Source organism: Nicotiana tabacum, chromosome 24, assembly GCF_000715075.1.
Source record: "Nicotiana tabacum cultivar K326 chromosome 24, ASM71507v2, whole genome shotgun sequence".
In the NCBI taxonomy this organism is placed as follows: domain Eukaryota; kingdom Viridiplantae; phylum Streptophyta; class Magnoliopsida; order Solanales; family Solanaceae; genus Nicotiana; species Nicotiana tabacum.
The window spans coordinates 81,863,833-81,887,880 of record NC_134103.1 but is presented as its reverse complement, the minus strand read 5'-3'; the positions used below and the strand labels follow the sequence as shown (position 1 = coordinate 81,887,880).

At 39.2% G+C, this 24,048-nt stretch overlaps 2 protein-coding genes across 2 annotated transcripts; one reads left to right on the top strand and one right to left on the bottom strand.

Moving 5' to 3' along the window:
* Positions 1-6,911: 6,911 nt before the first annotated feature.
* On the bottom strand, positions 6,912-13,694 carry LOC107816411 (ataxin-3 homolog). Its single transcript, XM_016642131.2, has 2 exons — positions 13,256-13,694; positions 6,912-7,716 (listed from the first exon to the last, which is right to left on the bottom strand). Exons 1-2 carry the CDS (start codon positions 13,487-13,489, stop codon positions 7,135-7,137), a joined length of 816 nt encoding a protein of 271 aa, XP_016497617.2. The 5' UTR covers positions 13,490-13,694; the 3' UTR covers positions 6,912-7,134.
* A 1,691-nt stretch (positions 13,695-15,385) lies between these two features.
* LOC107816410 (proteasome subunit alpha type-4) lies at positions 15,386-20,176 on the top strand. The gene is made up of 2 exons (XM_016642130.2): positions 15,386-15,834; positions 19,206-20,176. Exon 2 carries the CDS (start codon positions 19,214-19,216, stop codon positions 19,958-19,960), a length of 747 nt encoding a protein of 248 aa, XP_016497616.1. The 5' UTR covers positions 15,386-15,834; positions 19,206-19,213; the 3' UTR covers positions 19,961-20,176.
* Positions 20,177-24,048: the final 3,872 nt, after the last annotated feature.

The following is a 24,048-nucleotide window of genomic DNA, read 5'->3' as shown; positions in this document are numbered from 1 at the left end:
ATGAACTTAGCTTTACCTGTGGCCGATGGCATAGGACCGACAATATCCATCCCCATTTCATGAATGGCCATGGGGATAGGACTGAATAAAGTTGTTCTCCAGGCTGATAGATCATCGGTGCAAACCTTTGACATTTATTATATTTTCAAACAAACTCCTTAATGTCTTTTTCCATGCTATCCCAGTAGTATCCTGCTCTTATGATTTTGTGAATCAGTGATTTGGCGCCGGAGTGGTTCCCACAAGTGCCTTTGTGGACCTCTCGTAAAACATAATCAGTGTCTCCTGGTCCTAAGCATACTGCCAATGGTCCATCGAATGCCCTTTTGTATAATGTTCCATCTTCATCCAATATGAATCGAGCGGCTTTGGTTCGTAGGGCCCTCGACTCTTTAGGGTTCGATGGGAGCTTTCCGTTCTTCAAGTATTCAATATATTTATTCATCCAATCCTAGGTTAAGCTTGTAGAGTTTATCTCGGCATGACTTTCCTCGATCACGGATCTCGAGAGTTGAACGACAGTCCCCGAGCTGATCTCATCTTCCTCGACCGATGACCCTAAATTTGCAAGTGCATCGGCCTCACTGTTTTGTTCTCGAGGCACATGCTGTAAAGTCTATTCCTTGAAACGGTGCAAGGTTACTTGCAGCTTGTCCAAATATCTTTGCATTCTATCCTCTCGAACTTCGAAGGTTCTGTTTACTTGGTTCACCACCAGTAAAGAGTCACACTTGGCTTCAATGACTTTCGCTCCCAAGCATTTAGCTAGCTCGAGACCTGCAATCACGGCCTCGTACTCGGCCTCATTGTTAGTCAACCTAAAAGTTTTGATAGATTGCCCAATAGTGCTACCCGTGGGTGGCTTCAAAATGATGCCTAGCCCGGACCTCTTCATATTCAAAGCACCGTCTGTGAAAAGGGTCCATACCCCTGATAATGTACCTGATTTTAACAAAAGTTCCTTTTCGACTTTAGGTACGAGGGTTGGCGTAAAATCGGCCACGAAGTCCGCTAAAATTTGAGACTTGATGGCCGTCCGGGGTTGATATTCGATATCGTACCCACTGAGTTCGACGGCCCACTTGGCCAATCGGCCCGATAGTTCGGGCTTGTGCAAAATATTATGAAGTGGGTAAGTGGTTAATACGCATATGGGGTGACATTAAAAGTATGGTCTTAACTTTCTAGAGGCGCTTATCAGTGCAAGTGCTAATTTCTCCAAATATGGATATCTAGTTTCTGCTTCTCCTAAGGTTCGACTTACATAATAAACGGGAAATTGCGTACCTTGCTCTTCTCGAACTAGGACACCACTTACCGCGATTTTTGATACTGCCAAGTACAAGTAAAATTTCTCATCTACCTTTGGAGTGTGAAGCAGTGGTAGGCTCGATAGGTATCACTTCAATTCCTCTAATGCATGTTGGCATTCCGGGGTCCAGGCGAAATCATTCTTCACTTTTAGTAGAGAGAAAAATCTGTGGCTTCGATCCGATGACCTCGAAATGAATCGGCTTAAGGCAGTTATCCGTCTAGTCAGCCTCTGCATGGCTTTTACACTGTTCACAACGGTGATGTATTCGATGGCCTTGATTTTATCGGGGTTGATCTCGATCCCCCGATTCGATACTATGAAATCAAGGAACTTGCCCGAACCGACCCCGAAAGCACATTTCTTGGGGTTGAGCTTCATGTTGTGTTTCCTTAAAATATTGAACGTTTCCTGCAAATGAGCCAAATGGTCCTCTGCGCGTAGAGACTTAACTAGCATGTCATCAATATAAACTTCCATTGATTTACCCATTTGTTCTTCGAACATTTTATTTACTAGGTGTTGGTAAGTAGCTCATGCATTTTTTAGACGGAAGGGCATTACATTATAACAATATGTTCCATACTTGGTGATAAATGAAGTCTTTTCTCGGTCCTCCGGGCTCATTTAGATTTGATTGTACCCGGAATAGGCATCGAGAAAAGTAAGGATCTCATGGCCGGCCGTGGCATCAATCATACGATCGATGTTAGGCAGTGAAAAAGAATCTTTGGGGCACGCCTTGTTTAAATCCTTATAATCTACACACATTCTAAGTTTGTTCCCTTTTTTAGGGATTACAACTACATTGTCTAACCATTCGGGATATTTCACCTCCCGAATGGACCCTCATCCGGGATATTTTAAGAAGTTTAGTTACCTCATCCTTTATGAATGCGTGCTTTACCTCGGACTGGGGTCTTCTCTTTTGCTTCACCGGTTTGAACCTAGGGTCCAGGCTTAGACGATGTATTGTTATCTCCGGTGGGATCCCTGTCATGTCTAAATGGGACCAAGCAAAACAATCTATGTTATCAATAAGAAATTGAATAAGCTTTTTCCTGAGTTCGGGGGTTAACCCTGTTCCCAGGTATACCTTTCGCTCGGGTAGGTACTCGATCAATATAACCTATTCCAGCTCTTTGACCGCTGATTTGGTAGAGTAAGAATCTTCGGGAACAATAAAAGTTCGAGGGGTCAGAAAATCCTCCTCTTCTTCTTCTATCTCCTGCTTCCCTGATTCGGTCGAGGCTAGTGGCTGTGATTGGTATTTGACTTCCTGTTTACTTTTGATGCTCGATCTTTCCGAGGTTGATAGTGCCGATATCGGCGTTACCTTATCGACCGTAAATATTTCCTTTGCAGCATGCTGCTCCCCGTATACTGTTTTTACACCGGCTGACGTCAGTAATTTCATCAATTGGTGGAGAGTCGAAGGTACTGCCCTCATATTGTGGATCCAAGGCCTTCCGAGTAGGACATTGTACCTCATGTCACCCTCGATTACGTGGAACTTGGTATCTTGAATGGTTCCAGCCACGTTTACCGGTAGAATAATCTCTCTTTTAGTTGTTTCACTAGCCATATTGAAGCCGTTTAATACCCGAGCTGTGGGCACGATTTGATTTTGTAGGCCGAGCTGCTCCACGACCCTTGATCAGATGATATTTGGCGAGCTATCTGGATCCACTAAAACACGCTTAACTTGAACTTTATTTAACAAGATAGAAATTACCAGAGCGTCGTTGTGGGGCTGAAAAATGCCTTATGCTTCTTCGTCGTTGAATGATAAAGTGCCTTCGGGCACATAATCTCAGGTTCGTTTTTCCCTAGTGATTGATACCTTAGTGCATTTGAATATAGGTCTTTGTGGGGTGTCGATCCCACCGACGATCATATGAATGATATGTTGGGGTTCCTCCTGTTCATTTTTCCTATTGGCGTCCCTTTCTCTGAAGTGATTCTTGGCTCGATCGCTGAGGAATTCTCAAAGATGTCCCTCATTCAATAGATAGGCTAGCTCCCCCCTTAATTGTCTGCAATCCTCGGTCTTGTGGCCATGCGTGCCATGATACTTGCACATCAAATTTGGATTTCTTTGGGAAGGATCGGTTTGTATGGGTCTGGGCCATGTAGTATCTTTGATCCTTCCGATCGCCGATACAATGCCCGATGCATCGATGCTAAAGTTATATTCCGATAACCGAGGTGCCTCTATGGGATCGGCATACTTGTCAAAATCACTTTTGCTCATAAGTCCCCGAGAATTCTGTCCTCGATCACTTCTTCGATCACTCCGGGCGGAATTACGTCCTGAACCATTGTTCCTTCGATCTGTTGTATATGGTTGCTATCGGTATTTGTTCGACCTCGGTTCCCTGTCGGTATCCCTCGGGGCTTTAACTGCCAACCTATTTGGATGAACTGAACCCGAAGGGGCTCCTAACTGGCCGTCCTTGACCCTGATCTTCGATTGATATCGATTGTGCACATCTGCCCAAGTTACAGCTGGATACTCAATCAAGTTTTGTTTCAACTGTCGTGATGCTATCGAACTTCACTCGTTCAACCCGTGAGTGAAAGCTTGAACGGCCCAATCATCTGTGACCGGTGGCAACTCCATGCGTTCCATTTGAAATTGAGATACGAACTCTCTCAGCATTTCATTATCCCTTTGTCTTACCTTGAAAAGGTCTGATTTCCTCGTTGCGACCTTTATGGCCCCGGCGTATGCCTTTACGAAAGAATCTGCTAACATGGCAAATGAGTCGATAGAATTTAGTGGCAGGTTGTGATGCCAAATCATTTCTCCCTTCGAAAGGGTCTTTCCGAATTTTTTCACCAGCACAGATTCGATTTCATCATCTTCTAAATCGTTACCCTTGATGGCGCATTTATATGAAGTAACATGCTCGTTGGGATCAGTGATCCCATTATATTTGGGAATGTCTGGCATACAAAACTTATTTGGAATAGGCTTCGGAGCCGCACTTGGAGGAAACAACTTTTGTACAAACTTCTTCGAATCCATCCCTTTCAAGATTGGCGGTGTCCCCGGTATCTGGTCAACTCGAGAGTTGTATGTCTCTACTTTTTTATCGTTGGCTTCGATTCTCTTCTCCCCCGATTCAGTTCTTTTGGTAAGCTCCTCGAGCATTTTCATTAACGTAGGATCAGTCCCCGATTCGTTACCATTCGACCTTTCCGGTACTGGCTCGGTACGGCAAGTAACTTCCGGTTCGACCTTATTCGGAGCTCTATGTTGATTTTGTAACTGAGCAATAGCAGCTTGCTGAGCCTGAAGCATCTCGAATATCACTTGGGGACTGACTCCTTCGTCTCCTCTGCCCTGTGTTCCTTGGTCACTACTTCAGCTTTCTCTGCGTATGCTCCCCTCGAGACATGCGCCTAGGTTCGCATTTAGAGCAACGTGCGAACTGACATCGACTGGGTTGGCAACCGGTGCTCCCCCGAAAGTAGCCTGTGGCAGCTCGACTCTTGGAGCAATAACATTTTCGTTTTCACCGTGGAATCCGAGGCCATTGTCACCGTGTGTGGATGCGTTTTGTGAGTTTGACATGTTTTAACCTGAAAGCAAAGACACTTGACAAGAACAAGCATAAAATAATGCGTTTTACCATAATCAGTACTGAACAATCACTATTATCCTTAGCCCCACGGTTGGCGACAAACTGTTTACCCAGAAAATCGAGTAACAATTAAACTTATATTGTGGTTGTAAGGATATGTGATTTAAACTAGTACCAATTGATAAATAACGAATTAAATTGATAAATTAGACAAAAATAAATCTGACTAGTCTGCAGACAATGCCTCGACCTCGATTCGAGATAATCTCGAAGTTAATTAATAAGAACAACAGAGGATGGAACAAGTAGTGATGAACGGTAAGTAAGACAAAGAAAGCAACATATATGTATGTGTTTATCAGTGAATCATGATCCCTACAAATGACTGAAACTCCTCTTTATATAGTAGAGGAAATCTAATTATGGTATGTCTCTAATTACAGAAGAAAATCATATAAACAGCTAGTTAACCGCTTCTGATTTGGTCCGTTCCGAGATTCACGCCATGATCTTCGACCAATTACGGATGTCCGTCCCGAGATTCACGCCGTGATCTTCGACCAGTTACTGATATCTCGCCATTCTGTTATTATGCTCCCCTCGAAGTCGGTCATACTTGATCTCGATTGTTGCTGGCCTCGGTCTCAACGTACACTTCGATCTCTAGGCTTGATGTCTTATCTTCGAGCTCGGATCTGATTTATTACGAGGCTAACCCCTATGCAACTCCCTTGTCTCGATCAAACAGCAAAATCGGGTAGGCCCGATGTATTCATAAATACAGCAGCGCGAATATAACGAATACACTACCGTAACAACTGAATAGTAGCTATATGAAGTAATTACGTATATGATAGCTATATGAAGTTAATAGCCACTAAACAATAGTGGTTTCTGAAAATTCCTCATTTTTTTTCGACCGAGATTACTCATGTTAGAAGAGCAACTGGTGTTATTCATCTTTTATAATAACGCTTCACTATAAATCTATAACAACCAAATTTTATTTGGAATCAACTTTTTATATTACTCGTACCTTACAATATATGTTCTATATAATAATACTTTACTATAGCAGCAAAAAAATATCAGAATAGACAAGGCTGTTACAGAGGTTTAACTGTATTATTTTTACAAGAGACCTTTACTTTTTCAAACTCATTTATTGAGTTTTTGCAAAAACTTGAAAACATCACCGGGCCAGCTTTGAGTTTTTTCTGAGTCTGAAATCAAACTTTTTTGAAAGAAAAAACATGTCAAAAGTGCCAAATCCGTCACGTTAAGTTGTTTTGTGGAAGTTTATTATTTTAAAAAATAAAGTGAATGGAGGAAGAAGAAAATATAATGTAAGCAAATGATAACTGTAACTAATTTGTATCGTAAAAAGAGATTGAGTGGTGGAATTAAACAACTTTAAAATTTCTTCAAAATACGAAACTATGTCCCATGAATCGGGCAAAAAAAGCAATATGTATAGGAAAATATTTCATATAAGAAAATAGACTCAACTTGGAACTAACGCTTATACAAAATTAATTAGTCAAATTGTCATATAAAGAGAATAAACTGAGAAGCGCAAACGATTCTTTCATTCAAAAGTAGTTTTACAGTAGTCTGTATCGTGGATTCACAGATCGCGAAGCCTAGAAATATACATGCGCAGTTGAGATTGACCCTTCTCCAAAGGTCGGTAGGTTTATCCTCGCTCAATCGACTCCTGTGTGGAAAAAAGAGATAAAAAGAGAGAAATAACAGTAGGAAAAATAACTACCCACCCTTCTGCTTTTCAACCACCGTTTTCTCTTCTAACCTAACATAAGAAGAGCATTCTACTGCTAATGACTAACGAGTGACAGGCCCAAAACCAGCAAACAACTCAAAATTTAATCATCAGCTCACCAGGTATAAAGCAACATATACACCCAGGAAATGTACAAGCAGCAAATAAGAAAACAAGGAAAAACAAAATAGAGGAAAAACTGTACCAAATTAACGACTACAAAGAACAATTTCCAGAAAGATTTGAGGTTTTCATTTTTCTTTTCAAATTGTATAGTTCCATCATGGTCTCAGTCAACAAACAACATCTCTGTGTATTTTTCTTTTTAAATAAGTAAAAACATCACTGTTTAGGCTGCAGATTATGAACTAGTATCCAGCACTGGATGCAATTTTGAATAAAAACTGTTCATAAGTTTTTTTCGGCTTAAAACACTGTAAAATGTTTCCTTGTCATGCATTAGCTGAACTTTTGTCCTTATTTTCGTTTTCTGAGGTGTCAGGTTTGTTGCTGACCGCCGGGGAAGAATCCATCAAGCTGGCAGCAATAGCAGCTTTCAGATCCTCATCCTCTTGATCTAAAAGCATTCCTTCTTCCTCATACTGGCGGTGTGGATCAGAAGGCCACGAAGTTTGACCACTTCTACCACCAGTTCTCTGTGCTGCGTTGCAGGACTTGGTAATCCTCTCTGCATCTTCTGGTAACAACCACTGTCCATATCCATTAGAAGCTTCAGAAGAACTGATCGGACATTCCTTGGGAAATTTTCCCTTCACCAGAAAAATGCTCCAGCCAAACCCTTTCAAAGAGTCTAAATAGGCTGAAAGGTAAAATTTGGAAAGGTGCTCAGGCGCAGCCTTAAGACTGTCAAAGTTGTACCACTCCCCATTTACTTTCCTGATACAGAACCAATGGTCCTGCAAGTGACAGATAAATGCACTTTCCAGTTCTGGATCAATCTGAGCCGGCTCCGCAACTGGACTATCCAGTGGAATGATTTGCAGATCCCACACCCCCAATGCCTTTTGCAAAACCTGCCACCCAATTTCAAGTCAAAATTTAGCTCTGCAGATAAAGCAGAATGGTAATAAGAAAAGCAATGGAAAAATAGATGTCACAGGAACGAGCAAGTTGTATGATTTCCTAGTTATGTCATCCGCCATTTGTCTCACTCAAACTCAAACAGTTCAAACAAATATTTGGGCTAGATAAATGAGCAGTAAACCCAGCTAAAGATAGACACTTCACTTGGTAACGGGGCAAACTAGGTTTGCATTTCCACCATACTTCTATTGTCTAGCTAGTATATTTAGTGGTGACCTCAAAATCAATACCACCTGCATATCCAATGAAGAGGTAATCATTTACCAGAGAGGATAAACAACATGAAAATAAATAAAATGCATGTTGGTAGGTTTACTTTTGGGACTATGAGGCGGTACCTCGGGAGCGCCCCTGTTGTTTATCTCTATTTTCTATTGAAGAAAGGAGAATTACAAAAAGGGTAACAAGAACTTTTAAATTCCAAACCAGCGTACAAACATGTAGATCTAGTATCTCTTTATTATCACCTGTTGATTTACATGCTTTTGATAGGGACAATTAATTTGTGATCTTCAAGAAATAAGATGACGATGAGCAGCACTCCTGCCTCTCAACACCTTATTTACAAAAATTTCATCCCATAAACATGCTCTTACTATACTAAAGTAGACCACTAGGGATATTGACAACTATTATAATTCCTTCTTTATTTTGGAAGAAGGTAAGTGTATCATTATCTTTCCTTCTATATCTGTTGAAAAAATAGGCTTGCCAGGCTTATGTTTTCAATTGATCGAAATTGGGACTCTACCAGATATTTAAATATTTGAAAAGGGCTTTATATCATGTGTCCTTAGGGCACATGACTACTCTTCATATTGGAAAGAGAAGATGTGATGATTGATTAGGAGACTAACATCAGACAACATTTACTGCAGTCACAAATGCTACTCCTAATCTTTTATTTTTGCTTTTTTTAATAATGGAGGTGTTTAAGCCCGTGTGCCGGCACCTCGACTGTTCCATCGAGTACCTAGTACCTATCACTAGCACAAGCATCACCATACTATTATTCAAAGCTCTTTCACAACTAATATGCCCTAAATTATAAATAAAGTTCTCAAAGAACTTTCAAAATCAGGATAAAGAGAAAATTATAACTAAAGAAGAAACCAGGGTCATTTGCCAAACAACATTAGCAAACAACGGGAATCAGAGCAAAAGCTCACCAACAGTTTTGAAAATGAAATTCCATACAAATACATAGTGATTTTCATCCATATCATGTTCTCTCCTCATTGTTGCTCAAATTCTATCACTTTTTTTTCTCTCTTTTTCTCTATTTTTCCGTTTTTGATACAGTGGTGTCAAGCCAGCTTTGCATCTCGGCTTGTCCATTAAATACCCACTACCTCTCACCAGCACATGTAACGGGTAAGTCTGCCCACCAAGACCTGGACAGATGACACAAGTTCACCTAGTTTCATCTCTATTCAGATTTCACTAGATTGTTACTCCACGTCTTTGACCTCTAAGCCACCCCTGAGGGCCTCTTTTCTCTTTCTTTTTATAAAAAAGTTCTTTTGTGTTCAAAATATGACATGTCATACTTTTGCGTATGCTGGTGTTCAATCATTAGATATAAGAATGAATACAAGACCATCTCATATTTACAAGTTACACCCATCAGCACTCAAACTAAATATTTTTGATAGTATTTCTCCTTTTTAAACTCAATCATGTCAAGAAAGAAACTAATTTACTTCTTTGACGTTGAGCTTGATTCTAGTCTCCTAATTAGGGATCTCTTCTTTAGTTTCCACAAACGAAGAATACTTTGTTACCTGAAGAGAATATAAAACCAGATTGCATTTGGTAATAAAAAATTTTAACAACAACAACAACATACCGTGGGGTCTGGTAATAAAAAATTTTATTTACCAAACAAAAAAAGAATATAAAACCAGAGGAAAAATCTTGCTCACTAAAAATATGGAGCCTTCTCTTCAATACAGACTCAAATCCATTGCATACACACTAAATGTTATAGAAATAGTTGACAAAATAATCTGATAAGATTCTTATTGTGCTGGAATATAGATATCCATTCCATTCATAGACAGGATATATCATATTAAACTTGGATTTTGCGTCCTTTAAATACAAGATTTCATTACAATAAAGGGCTGGATCCTGTGTTCCTTCGTAATCAATAGTTATATGACCGATCAAAACTGATGAGATATTTCCTCAGTTTATATGTCTACATATTTTATCAAATCTGAAATTGCACTCTTGCTGAAATCAGCTCTGCCTAAAGTGAATAAACTCGCACCATAAGTCAACTCAATTACTATGACAGAAAGTGATACAATTTCTACCGTCATGGAAGTTCAATTGATGAATATGTTTTTTTTTTTATAACTGAGGAATATCCGAGGGCGATTGGCGCTCCGTTTGAAATTCGGTGGATAACGGGCCCAATCCTCTACCCTTCTCCAACTAATACCAAGCTTTTGTTTTCGCCAGGGTTAAATTAGATATTGCATTAAAGCTGGACGAATTCCTACATTATCAGTACTTAAGTAATATTTAAAATTGATAAGATATTTGTTTACGCAATGAGGGGGCCAGTGTTGGCTTGGGGAGTCGGAGGGCGGGGGAGGTAGTGCAGAGACAATATGTTGAGGATCGCTTTCCTGGTGGGAGATAGCAGGTACCGGGTAGAACTATCGAGGTGCACACAAGCTCGCCCGGACACCACTATCATTAAAAATGAATACGGTTATGATTCTTGTAAATGGAGTTAGGGCGTCGTGCACGATTCACAGTAAGGAGGTACTATGGTAAGTTGCTAATTGCCATTTAGAGAGAAGTCGGGTTTCCTTATCTATCAATTTGGATTCTAGGGCGCCAAGAAAGATGTACTTTATACGCTTGGTTAGCGGTTAGGGGTGCGGTTCAGTCAAAAACCTGGGAAGAGGAGGATCACATATGTTTGTTAGTGTTTAATGTGCAAATATTTGGGAGAATCGTGGATGATCTCTTACTGCATTGCCAAGTAGCATCAAGTTTGTAGTAGGAGCTTTTAAGATGGTTTGGCGTACAATGAACATGCCGAATACTATGAAGAATGCACTATTTAGTAGGCCGTTTAAAGGAAGGAATTGAAGACACCTTGTGTGGGTTGTCATTCTATTAGCATTTATGTGACAGACAGCATGGGGGGAAAGAAATAGTTAACTTTTGAAGGGAAGGAACTTTGATTTTGTGCACTAGAGGAATAACCTCATGTTTTCAGTTTTTTTTTGGCGCACCCATGAGATTCTTATTTGTATAGAAAATTAGGTGTCTTTCGTAGAGAATCATATCTTCATGTAGATTCTCTAGTTCTTTGGTATATCTCTATCCTCTTTCATGAAGTGCTTTTCTATTATTAGTAAAAATATTCTGTAGGAATATGCAAACACGCAATACGCGAATTTCCACCTTGTTGAAGATCTGGTAGCACACGAGAATTTCTACCTTGTTCAAGATCTAGTGGTACTAGAGGAAGGCTTAAACGAATAACCATCGTTGCAAGAACTTTACTTTTTGAAATGGAAAGTAGAAAATTTGTTTACGCCCGGTGCACTAAGCTCCCGCTATGCGCAGAGTCTGGGGAAGGGCCGGACCACAAGGGTCTATTGTACGCAGTCTTACCCTGCATTTCCGCAAGAGGTTGTTTCCACGGTTTGAATCCGTGACCTCCTGGTCACATGGCAGCAACTTTACCAGTTACGCCAAGGCTCCCCTTCAAGAAAATTTGTTTACGCATTTTATCAAATCCAGAATTCGAGACTGTGTCTGGAATCCAACTTTACCAAAAACGAATACGTAATAAACATCAACCCTAAATACAATTATAGGAAGCTCCGCAATCTCTGCCTTCATGGAAGTTTACTTGACTGCTTAAGCTATGTTTCCATATTTTAGAAAGCAACATAGTAAATTGATCTGACATGCGTCTCCCAAGGTTAAATAGATAAAATGCCACGATAGCAACGAGAGTCCACATCAGCAAATTCAAAATGAAAGTATCTCATCATAAATGATCATTTAAATCTTCAAAATGTAGCCAAATTCATTGGGAACTCAAAACTTCCAAATTTAAATATCATTACTATTTACATTAACAAATTAACATTTTTCGCTCCCAAGGATGTAGCCCAATGGTCAATGATGGGTGAAAACCTTGGAGACCAGGGTTCAAATCTATAGACAAAAAAGACTAGGTTGTTTCTTCCAATCAGCCTAAGCCTTGGCAGACAGAATTACCCGATACTTACGTTGGTGGAAGATAGTAGGCACCCGGTGTAATAGTCGAGGTGTGCGCAAGCTCGCCCAAGCACCATCCTTATAAAAAGATTGAAATTTTCCAAAATATGGTAGGGCACATTGACAAAACATGTTTATATGCATGAACTATATTCAAATGGTAGCAATACTGGTAGAGAGGAATGCAAGGGAAACTACGTCATGCACCCTTGATTATATTGCAGGTTTTGGATACGAAAAACAGAGGAATAGGTTTAGAAGATACAAAAGTGAGTTCTCAAATGATGTTCGGATCCAAGTACCATATCATTAGTATGAAATACAGAAAAGTAGTCTCTGGTTCTCATTAATCAAGTACAAACTGCAGATATTGCTATCAGTTTACCACTCTAAGCTATACAAGTAAGACTTGATTGTGAATCAGCAACTCCATGAGAGAAGTGTCATCCATTAGGACTTAAGAGAAATTTCAATTCAACAATTGAGCAAGTGAACTAGGTCAGATGTGGAGCTACGCAGAAGATTGACCTGGCTCTTTTCCTATTCAAGCTCGATTAAGTTTCTGGCAAATCAAGTTCACCTAATTACATGCTTGTGTGTATTATACACAATCAACCAAGCTTGAATCAAATACACTTAGCACACGCATGACACATTACAGGAGTATGTATACCAAAAAAAGTGTTAATTTTGATTTTATGGATCTAATACAAGGGTTTCAATTAAAAAGCGAGTTGAAATTGCTGGAACAGTTCAAACCTTAGCACAATAGGATAATGAATTTCAACACAGGATTTCAAAAGGGTTTAAACTGTTCAACACTACTGCTTTCACATCAATACCAAAATAATCAAGATAAACATCATACAATAAAAAAGCTTTAGCCTACCGAAAACCTATCATTTCCTTATCATTCTTAGTTTTGAATTAGCATTATACAAAAGCTGACTAAAATTGACTCCTGAGTCACACCAATAGTCACCCGATGTCAAATATAGTACAAAAGATACAAAGCAGTATTCAAAATAAGCCATTTACACATCAATTTTCCTAAAACAATCCTGTCTTTACTTCCATATATGCTCAATTAAAAAGGTAAAAACATTAATTACACATAAATTTAACTTCCATTCATAAATCACCGCAAAATCACAAGACTTCAAATAGTATAAAGCGCATAAACATAAAATACACGTGTGTGTGTGTGTGAACCTGGATGCTGAAATCGCCGTCAAGGGAAACATTATGAGACTGTTCAGGAACAAAGTCGCCGCCGCCTTGTACCATCATCTGCCGTTCCGCACGGTCCAGATCGGAAGCCACCGCCGCCAAATCGAACTCTGAGAAGAACGGCCCTTGTAAAACGGTGTTCACACAATGCACTGCGCATAGCTTGGATTCTTGTACCTCATGGTACAACATCCCTCCATTGCTTACTCCTTCCATTTCCCCCTCAACTCTCTTTGCCTTATCACGATGCCAAAGCAAAAAACCCTAGCTTTTCGATCAGTACGAGCCTTTTTATCTTTTTATTCTCAAAATATAGTTTATGCGAGAAATGTGAATGTGAATGGGAAGTTCAGTTAATTTTGGAAGGTAGAACAGGTTAGACTTGAGAGTGCAGAATCAGATTTTGGTCGCTTCTTTATCCTTTTTTTCCGTTTGACACGTCATCTGCTGTTCTCGGACCAAAGGTTAAAAAAAATATTTATTTATTTATTATTTTTTTTCGTAAATAATTTTTTATTAATTACCAAGTAATCTTTGTACAGCTCAAAAAAAAAAACAGCACTAAAATTGGCATCATCTCAAGCACTACTGTACCCCTTAAACAACTACAACAACAACGTCATAAAGTATTTACTAGGCTAACTAAGGATAAAAATTTAAGCTTTTCAGTTTTTTAGTCAATCGAGCCTACATAGAATCTATGCAGAATATCTCTGGAACAATTTGTCTTGTAACTTGCTCCTCTTGCCTTATCTTATTTTGAAATATTTTCATGTTTCGCTCTGCCATATATGATATACACATTCACCTATTGCCATTCTGAATACCTCGAGAGCGCTCCTACCCCTCTCACTAACTTCCATCCATGCCATTTCATGTTGCCAACTCATAGCCTTTGTTGTCAATCCTTGCCATTGTAATAATCTGTTCTATATTCCACTTGAGTACACACAGTTGAAAAATAAATGGTCAATAGTCTCGTTAGCAACATTACACAGAGTACACACCAGTGTATCAGTCACACCCCAACTAGCCAACCTGTCCCTTGTGCTTAGCCTCCTATGAGCTGCCAGGGTAAGTATAAAAATCCATCTTGGTGCACCATAGTTATTACAAATCAACTTTCTCCATGGAACTTTTTGATGGACCCCCTCTTCTTCTGGTATACCGCTTTGATAGAGAAAGACTTCATCCTTTCTAGCTCACTTTGATTTATTGCAGCACGTTCTAAGTAAAGTTTAGCTTTCAGCACCTTTTTGACTATCCAAAATGCTTGTTTCCCCTTTATATCCCAAACTTGCTTCCCTTTACCATAGTATGTATGCACCCAAACTACCTACAATTTGTCTCTTTTCTGACATAGGTTTCATAGAACATACTGCTGCCTTATTCGATATTGATATATCCAGAATGTTAAGACCCCCTGCAACCTTAGGACAACACAGTTTCTCCCATGCCAATAGTGCTCTTTTGGTTATCACTCATCCACCCGTCCAGAGGAAATTTCGGCATATAGATTCTACCATCTTGATCACTTTCTTTGAAAAAATAAAGATACGAGACCAATAGGATTGGACTGCAAATAAAATATTTTTAATCAATTGTACCCTTCCCGAATAAGATAAGTACTTAGAAGTCCATGATGTAGTTCTTCCCATCATCCTTTCCAAATTAATAAATAAATTATTTTATCAATCACACAAGCTCTTGTCTATTAATGATAGTTAAATTGATGAGTATTCTCATCCTTATTAATCAATTTAATTATGATAAAATAATATAAATTGACGTATATACTAAGTGTGAATTAATATTTATCGAGCCGACGAACCTCTATTTTTTAATTGTCTTTTTTCCTTTCAAAAGTTGTTTTCGTTAATAAAAGAATCTTGACATAACTGAATCTCAAAATTTAGTTTACGAACTAAAATAATACTAAACTATATAAAGATACTATTACTCATTCTCTAAACCAATATTATAATATAATCTAGACGCTCAAGATTGAACATATGAAACATTGGACCTAATTGTTACTCAGTTCCCAAAATTGACCTCGAAAAACTGTATCCCATGTTTTATCCAAAGAAAAAATATATTATATGCTAGTATGTCGTTAACCAATATAAGACTCTAACAACTTGAAAATTCATATTATCTTTCATTTAATCTTTTCGAATTCTTCTTATTCATAAAAAAACTACGTCAGCCAAATAATCTTATCTTTATTTGTTTTACTCTAAAAAATCTATTTACAGTTTGTACATAAAAAAAAATTCCAAATATATAATTTTCAGGATTTACTCCATCTCTAGTAGATTATGTTGAAACGGAATATTTCCCAAATCAAACGATATCTGGCCAATTTGGATTGAAGGGCTTTGGGCCAATAGATTTCAAAGTTACAGGCCCACATTTCTGCTAGCGGGTTGAACGGACTCTTAATTCGGATCCAAATTCTTCTTAATTTCTCACTACTTCAAATTATGCTGAAGTTTCTTCTTGGCCAAGTTGGAGACCATTTTACCTCTCTCGATTCCTTTCCCCGGCGAAATCCAGTAGTAAGTTCTCATTTCTTTCTTTGCCTAAATTTTAGTGACTCGTTTTAAGATATTCTCGTTTTCATTATGCTTTACTTGTTTATTTAGTGTTATTAGGTTACATATCTACTCTTTATACCTTTAGCTTAGTGTAGAATGCATCATCTATTTACATGAAACTTTTTAAAGCTTAAGGTAATAGTTTTTGTGAGAGCGATAGAACTTTTGGTTAAGAAATGGTTAGAAGAATGGATCATTATAGAGAGCTGCTGGGTAAATTAAAGCAACTATGCATCATAAAAGAAGATACTTTGTTTGATTTCAAAAGCTCGACAACAAACAAAAAACACTGATAATCTAGGCGAATTAACTTGATAAAAGAAAATTAGATGTGTTTTTTCAAAGTTACCCGGTACTTGTGCCGGTGGGAGGTTGTAGCTACCCGGTGGAATAGTCAAGTTGCGAAAGCTGGCCCCCGATACCACCGTCATAAAAAAAAAGAAAATTTAAGCGTCAATCCTAAGCTAGTTGAGGTCGGCGGTATGAATTCTCATTATGTGTTTTACTCCATTTTGATCCGTCTCATTCCGATGTTCAATAAACAAGGTTTTCTAACCTTAGAAGTTATCTACTGATGTACTAATCCTTGAAAATATTAGATGAACTCTTACAAATATTGGACTAATGAAAGCGTACCGACATGACTAAGCCTGAATTCAAAAGCTCAATTTACTATTATTTTTCTTTTGAGTTTAAAAGTTCAATAGTGAAATGATTATGAAAGTGAAAGTGTTGAACGGGGCACCTTACTATGGTGAGTCTACATGAAAATTGGAGCTTGTATTATTCATCATGAATGCAAACTTTGTGGCTGGCTCTTATGGACATGGCTCTGTTGTGACATTGAAGAAAAAATGATGAGTTCTTAAATGCTATAAATGGAAAGGCGTGAACAACTAGAAAAAGCTGATAAAGTTTGGGAAAATTTGGTTATGAGCATAAAAATAAAGTTTATTGCATATGAAGACTGGCCAGAAGCCAAAGTTAGAGCCGAAAACAAAAGAAAAAGAGGAGGCAATGTGGGTTATATTCCTTTTTATTGGGCTATAAATCTGTGTTTGATATGCTGCGGTTCAATGTCTCTTTGAGAAATCATAGCATTGACGCCGGGTGGATTGTGTTGTTATGCCTGTGATCACGCTGGGCGGATTGTGATATAGCCTGTGACCATGCCGGGCGGATCCATCACATTGAGCCTGTGACCACGCCAGGCGGTTGAGTTGTTCAAAAGTAGCAAAACTGCAGCGCGTAAGGCTGCGAAGGCATGGCTGCCATTCGATTGCTTTAAAGAGCTGCGTCAAGATTTTTTTATTTTTTTTGGATTCAATTTTATGAACAGCCTTCACTATGTTTTCTTGAATCAGAGTGTGAATGCTATCTGCTACACAAAAGTTAGACTACCCACAGTTGCAGAACTATCAGGTTACTAGATGCCCTGATTAAGTGGACAGAGTAATGCACAACATGCAGAAATGCTGATTGCATTACCTTGCCTATACAAGGTAGCTTAGCCAATATAAGTATCACTAATGTAGAAGTGCTAAACAAAAGGAATTTTGTGATTTTGTCGTTTAAGTCATCATAATTTTTCTTTTGATATGAAATGCAAATCACCATAGAGTTGCCTAGGATTTAGTGAATGATGTAGTTGTGATTCCATCAACTCTTCAGTCAAAGTAGCTCCGGTTCGTGCATCAAGTATATACAACAGCATACCCAGTGTAATCCCACAAGTGGGGTCTGGGGAGGGTTGTATGTACGCAGACCTTACCCCTACCTTCAAGAAAGCAGAGAGGTTGTTTCCGGAAGACCCTCGACTTAGGAAAGATAAAAGGAAGAGCAGCAACAAATACACCAATTAGAAACCGAAGCAAAAAATACAAAGATACAAAACTAAAACAGAGTACTGCCATCAGAATGCCGGAACGAAAGTAACGACAAGTAATCACAGAAGTCAAGGAATACGAAAATACATAAATAACACTAACATATGTACTAAAGCTACTGTCACAGACAATGACAACCCTAGGCGACCTATCCTAACCCTTTACCTTAATTCTTAACCTCCACACCTTCCTATCTATGGTCATGTCCTAAGTGAGCTGGAGCAACGCCATATCTTGCCTAATCACCTCTCCCCAATACTTCTTTGGCCTACCTCTGCCTCTCCTTAGGCCCTTCAGGGCCAACCCTCTCACACCTCCTCACCGGAGCATCTGTGCCTCTCCTCTTCACATGCCCGAACTATCTAAGTCTCGCCTCCCGTATCTTGTCCTCCGCAGGGACCACACCCACCTTGTCCCGAATAACTTTATTTCTTATTCTATCCAGCCTGGTATGCACGCACATCCATCTCAACATTTCAGCCACCTTCATCTTTTGGACATGAGAGTTCTTGACTGGCCAACACTCCGCCCCATATAACATAGTCGGTCTGACCACCGCTCTGTAAAACTTACCTTTAAGTTTTGGTGGCACATTTTTATCATACAAAACACTTGAAGCGAGCCTCCATTTCATCCATCCTGCCCCAATATGATGTGTAACATCCTCGTCGACCTCTCTATTCCCTTGTATAACCGACCCAAGGTATTTAAAACTCTCTCTTCTAGGGATGACTTGAGAATCAAGCCTCACTTCTTCGTCCACAACCTGAGTCGTACCACTAAACTTGTACTCCAAGTATTCTATCTTGGTCCTGCTCAACTTGAAACCTTTAGACTCCAAGGTCAACCTCCAAATCTCTAACCTCTCGTTAACACCGCCTCGCGTCTCGTCAATCAGAACAATGCCATCTGCAAATAACATGCATCACGACATCTCTCTTTGTATGTGGCGCGTCGATCGCCAAGGCAAATAGAAATGGACTGAGGGCTGATCCCTGATGTAACCCCATCATAACTGGGAAGTGTTCTGAGTCCCTTCCCACGTTCCTCACTCAAGTCTTAGCTCCATCATACATGTCCTTAATAGCCCTAATGTAAGCCACATGAACATACATCTCTAGCCTCCAAACATCTCCACAGAACCTCCCTTGGCACTTTATCGTAAGCCTTCTCAAAGTCGATGAACACCATATGTTAATCCCTCTTCCTCTCCCTGTACTGCTCCATGCATCAAATATATCCAGTTTAAAAATGTGTGTTTCATTGCGGCATCAGCCACTTGAGTATGTTGTGCTTACAATTCTTTGTAGTGGAAAGTTCTTGTTGGATGGTTTTGGTTGCACAAATTTAATCTTCGAAGTTTCTAGAACTCATGCCTCATGGCCACTATAAATTACACAATGAAACCTTGACAGGATTCTATGAATTTTTTGGTATTTGCTGCAGAATTCACAATGTCAAGAAGATATGATAGTCGCACAACTATCTTCTCCCCAGAAGGTCGTTTATATCAGGTTGAATATGCAATGGAAGCTATTGGAAATGCAGGAAGTGCAATAGGTATCTTAGCTAAAGATGGTGTGGTGTTGGTAGGTGAAAAGAAGGTAACTTCAAAGCTTCTTCAGACTTCAACATCAACTGAGAAGATGTACAAGATTGACGACCATGTTGCCTGTGCTGTAGCTGGAATAATGTCAGATGCTAACATCCTCATTAACACTGCTAGGGTTCAAGCTCAGCGCTATACTTATGCTTATCAAGAACCAATGCCTGTTGAACAGCTAGTTCAGTCTCTGTGCGACACCAAGCAAGGCTATACACAGTTTGGTGGGCTTCGCCCATTTGGTGTTTCATTTCTTTTTGCAGGCTGGGATAAGAACTATGGCTTTCAACTGTACATGAGTGATCCAAGCGGCAATTATGGTGGTTGGAAAGCTGCAGCGATTGGGGCTAACAATCAACCAGCACAGTCAATGCTGAAGCAGGACTACAAGGATGACATCACAAGGGAGGAAGCTGTTCAACTTGTTCTGAAGGTGCTTAGTAAGACTATGGATAGCACTAGTCTTACTTCAGAGAAGCTTGAACTGGCAGAGGTATTCCAAACCAATGGTAAAGTCAAATACCACGTGCACTCACCGGAATCCTTGAACAGGTTGCTCCTACGGTATGGATTGACCCAACCTGCTCCGGAGAATTAGTACACTTATATTTGCGCATCTTTTCAGCATTATTTTCATTGTTTCCGAGTTTTATGCTTAGAGATTTCTGTTTCTATTTCACTTCCTAAGATGGCGAAGTCTTTTGAATCCTGCTCCGGGTGAGAAACTGGAAATCCACTTAGATACCTTTTTTTGGTGCATCTGCTCCATGTTCGTTTTGTTTGAAACTGATATTAAGGCTCAAATGCTGGGTTATTCTTCTGCTGTTTCTGGTATTACAAGCAAGCCATCGCTTTTGAAAAAGCTTATTTGGGATTAGTCGGCTTTGCCAGTTCAAGAGTTATCATACCACAAATGAGAAAGGTGTTAATATTTTAGTGCCGGTCTTACCTTTTGATTAAGTTTTAAGTATCTATTACTTCAACGAGCAGAGATCGCACTCGATGACATTTAAGAACAGAGGTAATTACAGCCAATTAAGATGAACTACAAAATTTGATCTATTCGACATGAAAGTGAAACATATCTACCACCTGCTAGCAGATGAATTCCCTTCTCAATATAGAGTGTTGAGTTAGTTGATACCAAGTCCAAGCAACCCACTAGTACATGAGTTCCTTTATTTTCTTCTCATCTTTCTTTGAATTTTTTCTCTTTTAGTTTATCGTTTATATTTTTCTTTTTGGAATGGGTTGGGGAGAGGAAGATGATTAGGTTAAGCTTAGCTTTGAAACAATGTATAATATCTTCCAGATAGCGATCATTAAGTGATACAGACACCAATTTAGCAACCACAATTACTCTGACTGGTGGGTATATTATCTTGTTATCCTCTAAAAATGTTGTGCAATATTATGATTACTCTCCTCCCTCGCACGCGAAATATAAAAACGTAAATTCAAATTCCTGTCCTATCTTCTTCATTTCATAATTTCATTAACAATTTTCTTTCAAAATTTGGTGAAACAACTCTTCTTTTGGGGAGGGGGAGTTCGAGGTGGGGACAAGAAGATTTGGTTATTTGTTTTATTTTACAAGTTGCTAAGTTTGAAAATCCACTTATTCATCATAATTACATAGAGCAAACCAAAGTGGAACTATATACTGTAAATCCACAATGGCATGTAACATTACTAAATTATAGTAGTAATGTATAATATACTACTCTTTTGAACCAACAAAAACAAAAGTTGTTAAGTTTGAATTATGGAAATTACGATTAGTATAGCTGGTCTGATGTCTGAACTTTGAAAAATTAGTAGCTTGTATTTGATGAGACAACTCCACAAACCTCCATCTCCCGAAGGACAACAAATAACTAACTAATTTTCACATCATTCAATTTTATTTCATTTTCTTTTCCTTCTCTGTTATTGGAGGTGAGGACAAGAGCAAACGTGAGGGATGATGAATGATTAAAATAATACTTGTTGTCGTTATTTTTTTTTGGTTGAAAAGAGGATATATGCTTAGTTCTTTTGTTGATGTTGACTTATAAACAAAGCTTGCATAATTCTTGCGATCTCGACCTACTTTAATCCCTTTCATTTATTAACGTATTTTTGATTTTTTACTCGGTGGTTGATATTTATATTAGAGCTTTGATTAATTCGAATCGCACAGCATAAAGTTATGATTAACCGTACCTTTTGGCGTCTGAATTACTGTGGCAGTCTGCTTACTCAATTCCTTCAATGTTATCCGCTAAATATTTTATGACTACCCTTCACAAAATCTGAAGAAAGTAGAAACTTCTTTATTGAAACACAAACAACTTTTTTTTAAAAAGATTTCATGCACAAAATGCCTCGGAAATGCATATGAGATGTATCCCTACAATACGATTTACAATGAAGTTTCCTGCTTTAGTACAATAATAATCTTATTTTATTTTTATTTAGTTGATCGTGTCTTAGAGTGTTAAACCATTTTTCTTATTTTTTCTGAATATATTGTTAATTTTAAATCCCTCGGGCACTTCTCCAAAGTTATACACTAATCTCTTCAATACATACAGCAATGGTTGCACATCGACTACTCACAATTACCGCAGTTTAAAGGATATGTGGTTTAATTCAATACGAATAATTAAGAACAACAGATAAACGAGTTAAAGCCAAAATAAATGATCAAACCAATCACAATGTAGTGACCAAGCCTCGTTTTAGATTGTACAGTGGAATCCACCCTCGGTTGGACCTTCGATACAAGTTCGGTCGCGAGTGAAGAAAAAAATAAATGAATAATGCTTTGAACAATAGCTAGAAAATAAAAGTAAGCTTTTATTGCTTTGATTTATGTGTCACAGTATGTTAGAATAAAGAAAACCTTTCCCTTTATACAGTAGGGAAATTTCAGTCCCAGTACAAATCTAAATAAGATAAAAATCTTCTTTTTCCGGTAAATATCGATCTATAGTTGATACCGGACGGAATTCGCGCCGTAATATCCGTTTGAGGGAGAATTTTATGGCCCTCTACTTGTCGTGCTTAACCGTTCTCTGTGTTTTCCGAAGTCAAGAAGCTATACTTGGTCTTAGTCCGTTATTTCACTATACCGGACCTCAGATACATCGTTTGTTACTCTGGGTTTCGATACGAGGGGTTCTTGGGCCTCGATCATAATCACGCCGAGCCATGCTTCTCCTCCGTTTTCACATCGGGGAAAACTCTGACTCCAATTTTACCCGTACACAGATAGTCCCCTCGTTTCTCGGAGAGTAGATTTATCGAAGCGATGGGAAGCGATAAATTAACTCTGGTTCCTTCTTCCGTACGCTAGAACCGAGTTGACGGGTCAACAAAACGTCCCATCAGTCGCGTCATTCTGACTTCGGACACGTGTCAGCCGCCAGTTGACCATCCCCGAATCCGAAACGTCACGCATTGATTACCCTTTCTCTATAAAAGCTTTGATCTCTTTTTTACTTTTTTACTTTCCGATTCCGCAACTCCTTGACTTACCCTCGAACTCTTCACTTATTCCTAACTCCTTCCAATCTTCATATATTATTTTCCGGATCTTCATATTTTCATCTTCAAATCTTCATACTCCTTCCTCAAATCTCCAAATCTGACCTTCATACCTTCATCCTTATCTTCAAATCTTCATCCTCACCTTCAAACCTTCACATTTTCCAGAACCCGATGGCAAAAATGTCCAAATCTGTGCCTCAACATGTCGCTCCTTCAACTTCCAACCCGGTCATGGATGCCGAGGTGGCCCCGAAACCTTCTTTGAAAATTTTCATCCCCGGAGGCTACTCAATTGAGAACGACTTCAAAGTCGAGAAAGTCTCCAGTCAACAGGACCGAGGCGAGGGAGCATGGAGGTACATATGCTCCGTTATCGAGGATACACTCTCTACAGTTCGGGAGGACTGCCACTGGGAGGGTAAGGAGGTGGTCGTCCCTGGGCCCAACAAAGACATTACCATTCATGTGGAAGGTTATCTAAGTATTTACACTTACCCCTTCATGCTTGCCCCGGTGGACCCTATAATTCTCAGTTTCTGCAAAAGGTACGAGGTCTGCCTTGGGAAGATTCACCCGTCCTTTTGGAGGATCGTAATCCTCCTCTGCCACTTCGTCAATAACATCGAAGCATCTCGGTTCACCCTCGACCACCTGCTTCGTCTTTACAGTCCCCGAGTTTTTTGAGGGGGTTGATCAAGCTCGTCCGTCGAGAAAGCAAAGCTCCGTTCTTGAGCATAGATGAAGATCGAGATCGAGGTTGGCAGGGGAGGTTCATTCATGTGAAAACCGAAGACCTCATTCCCTCCGAATTTTAACCGTTCCTTGAAAAGTGGAAGTTAGCCCATAAGTTTCCCTTCATTTATGAGTACTTGATACTTCCTTTGTTCTTTTTCTAATTGTCTGTGCCCATTGTTGTGCAATGGTCATCCAAGTTCCCAATGCAGTCCCCTGCCTCAAGGAGTAGATCGAGGGGATGTGTAAACAGATGTCTTATTTTGAGCGCGAATGGCACAAGCTTTCAAAGGTCAAGTTGGAGGCCCGTTCCCACGGTGAGCCCTCCTCCCGAATAATTCTACTTTCATACTTAACTTTTATTTCTACTAAGTCTTTTTCTTTTTATAGGTTTGCCCAAGACCACTGAGCTTCGGCCAT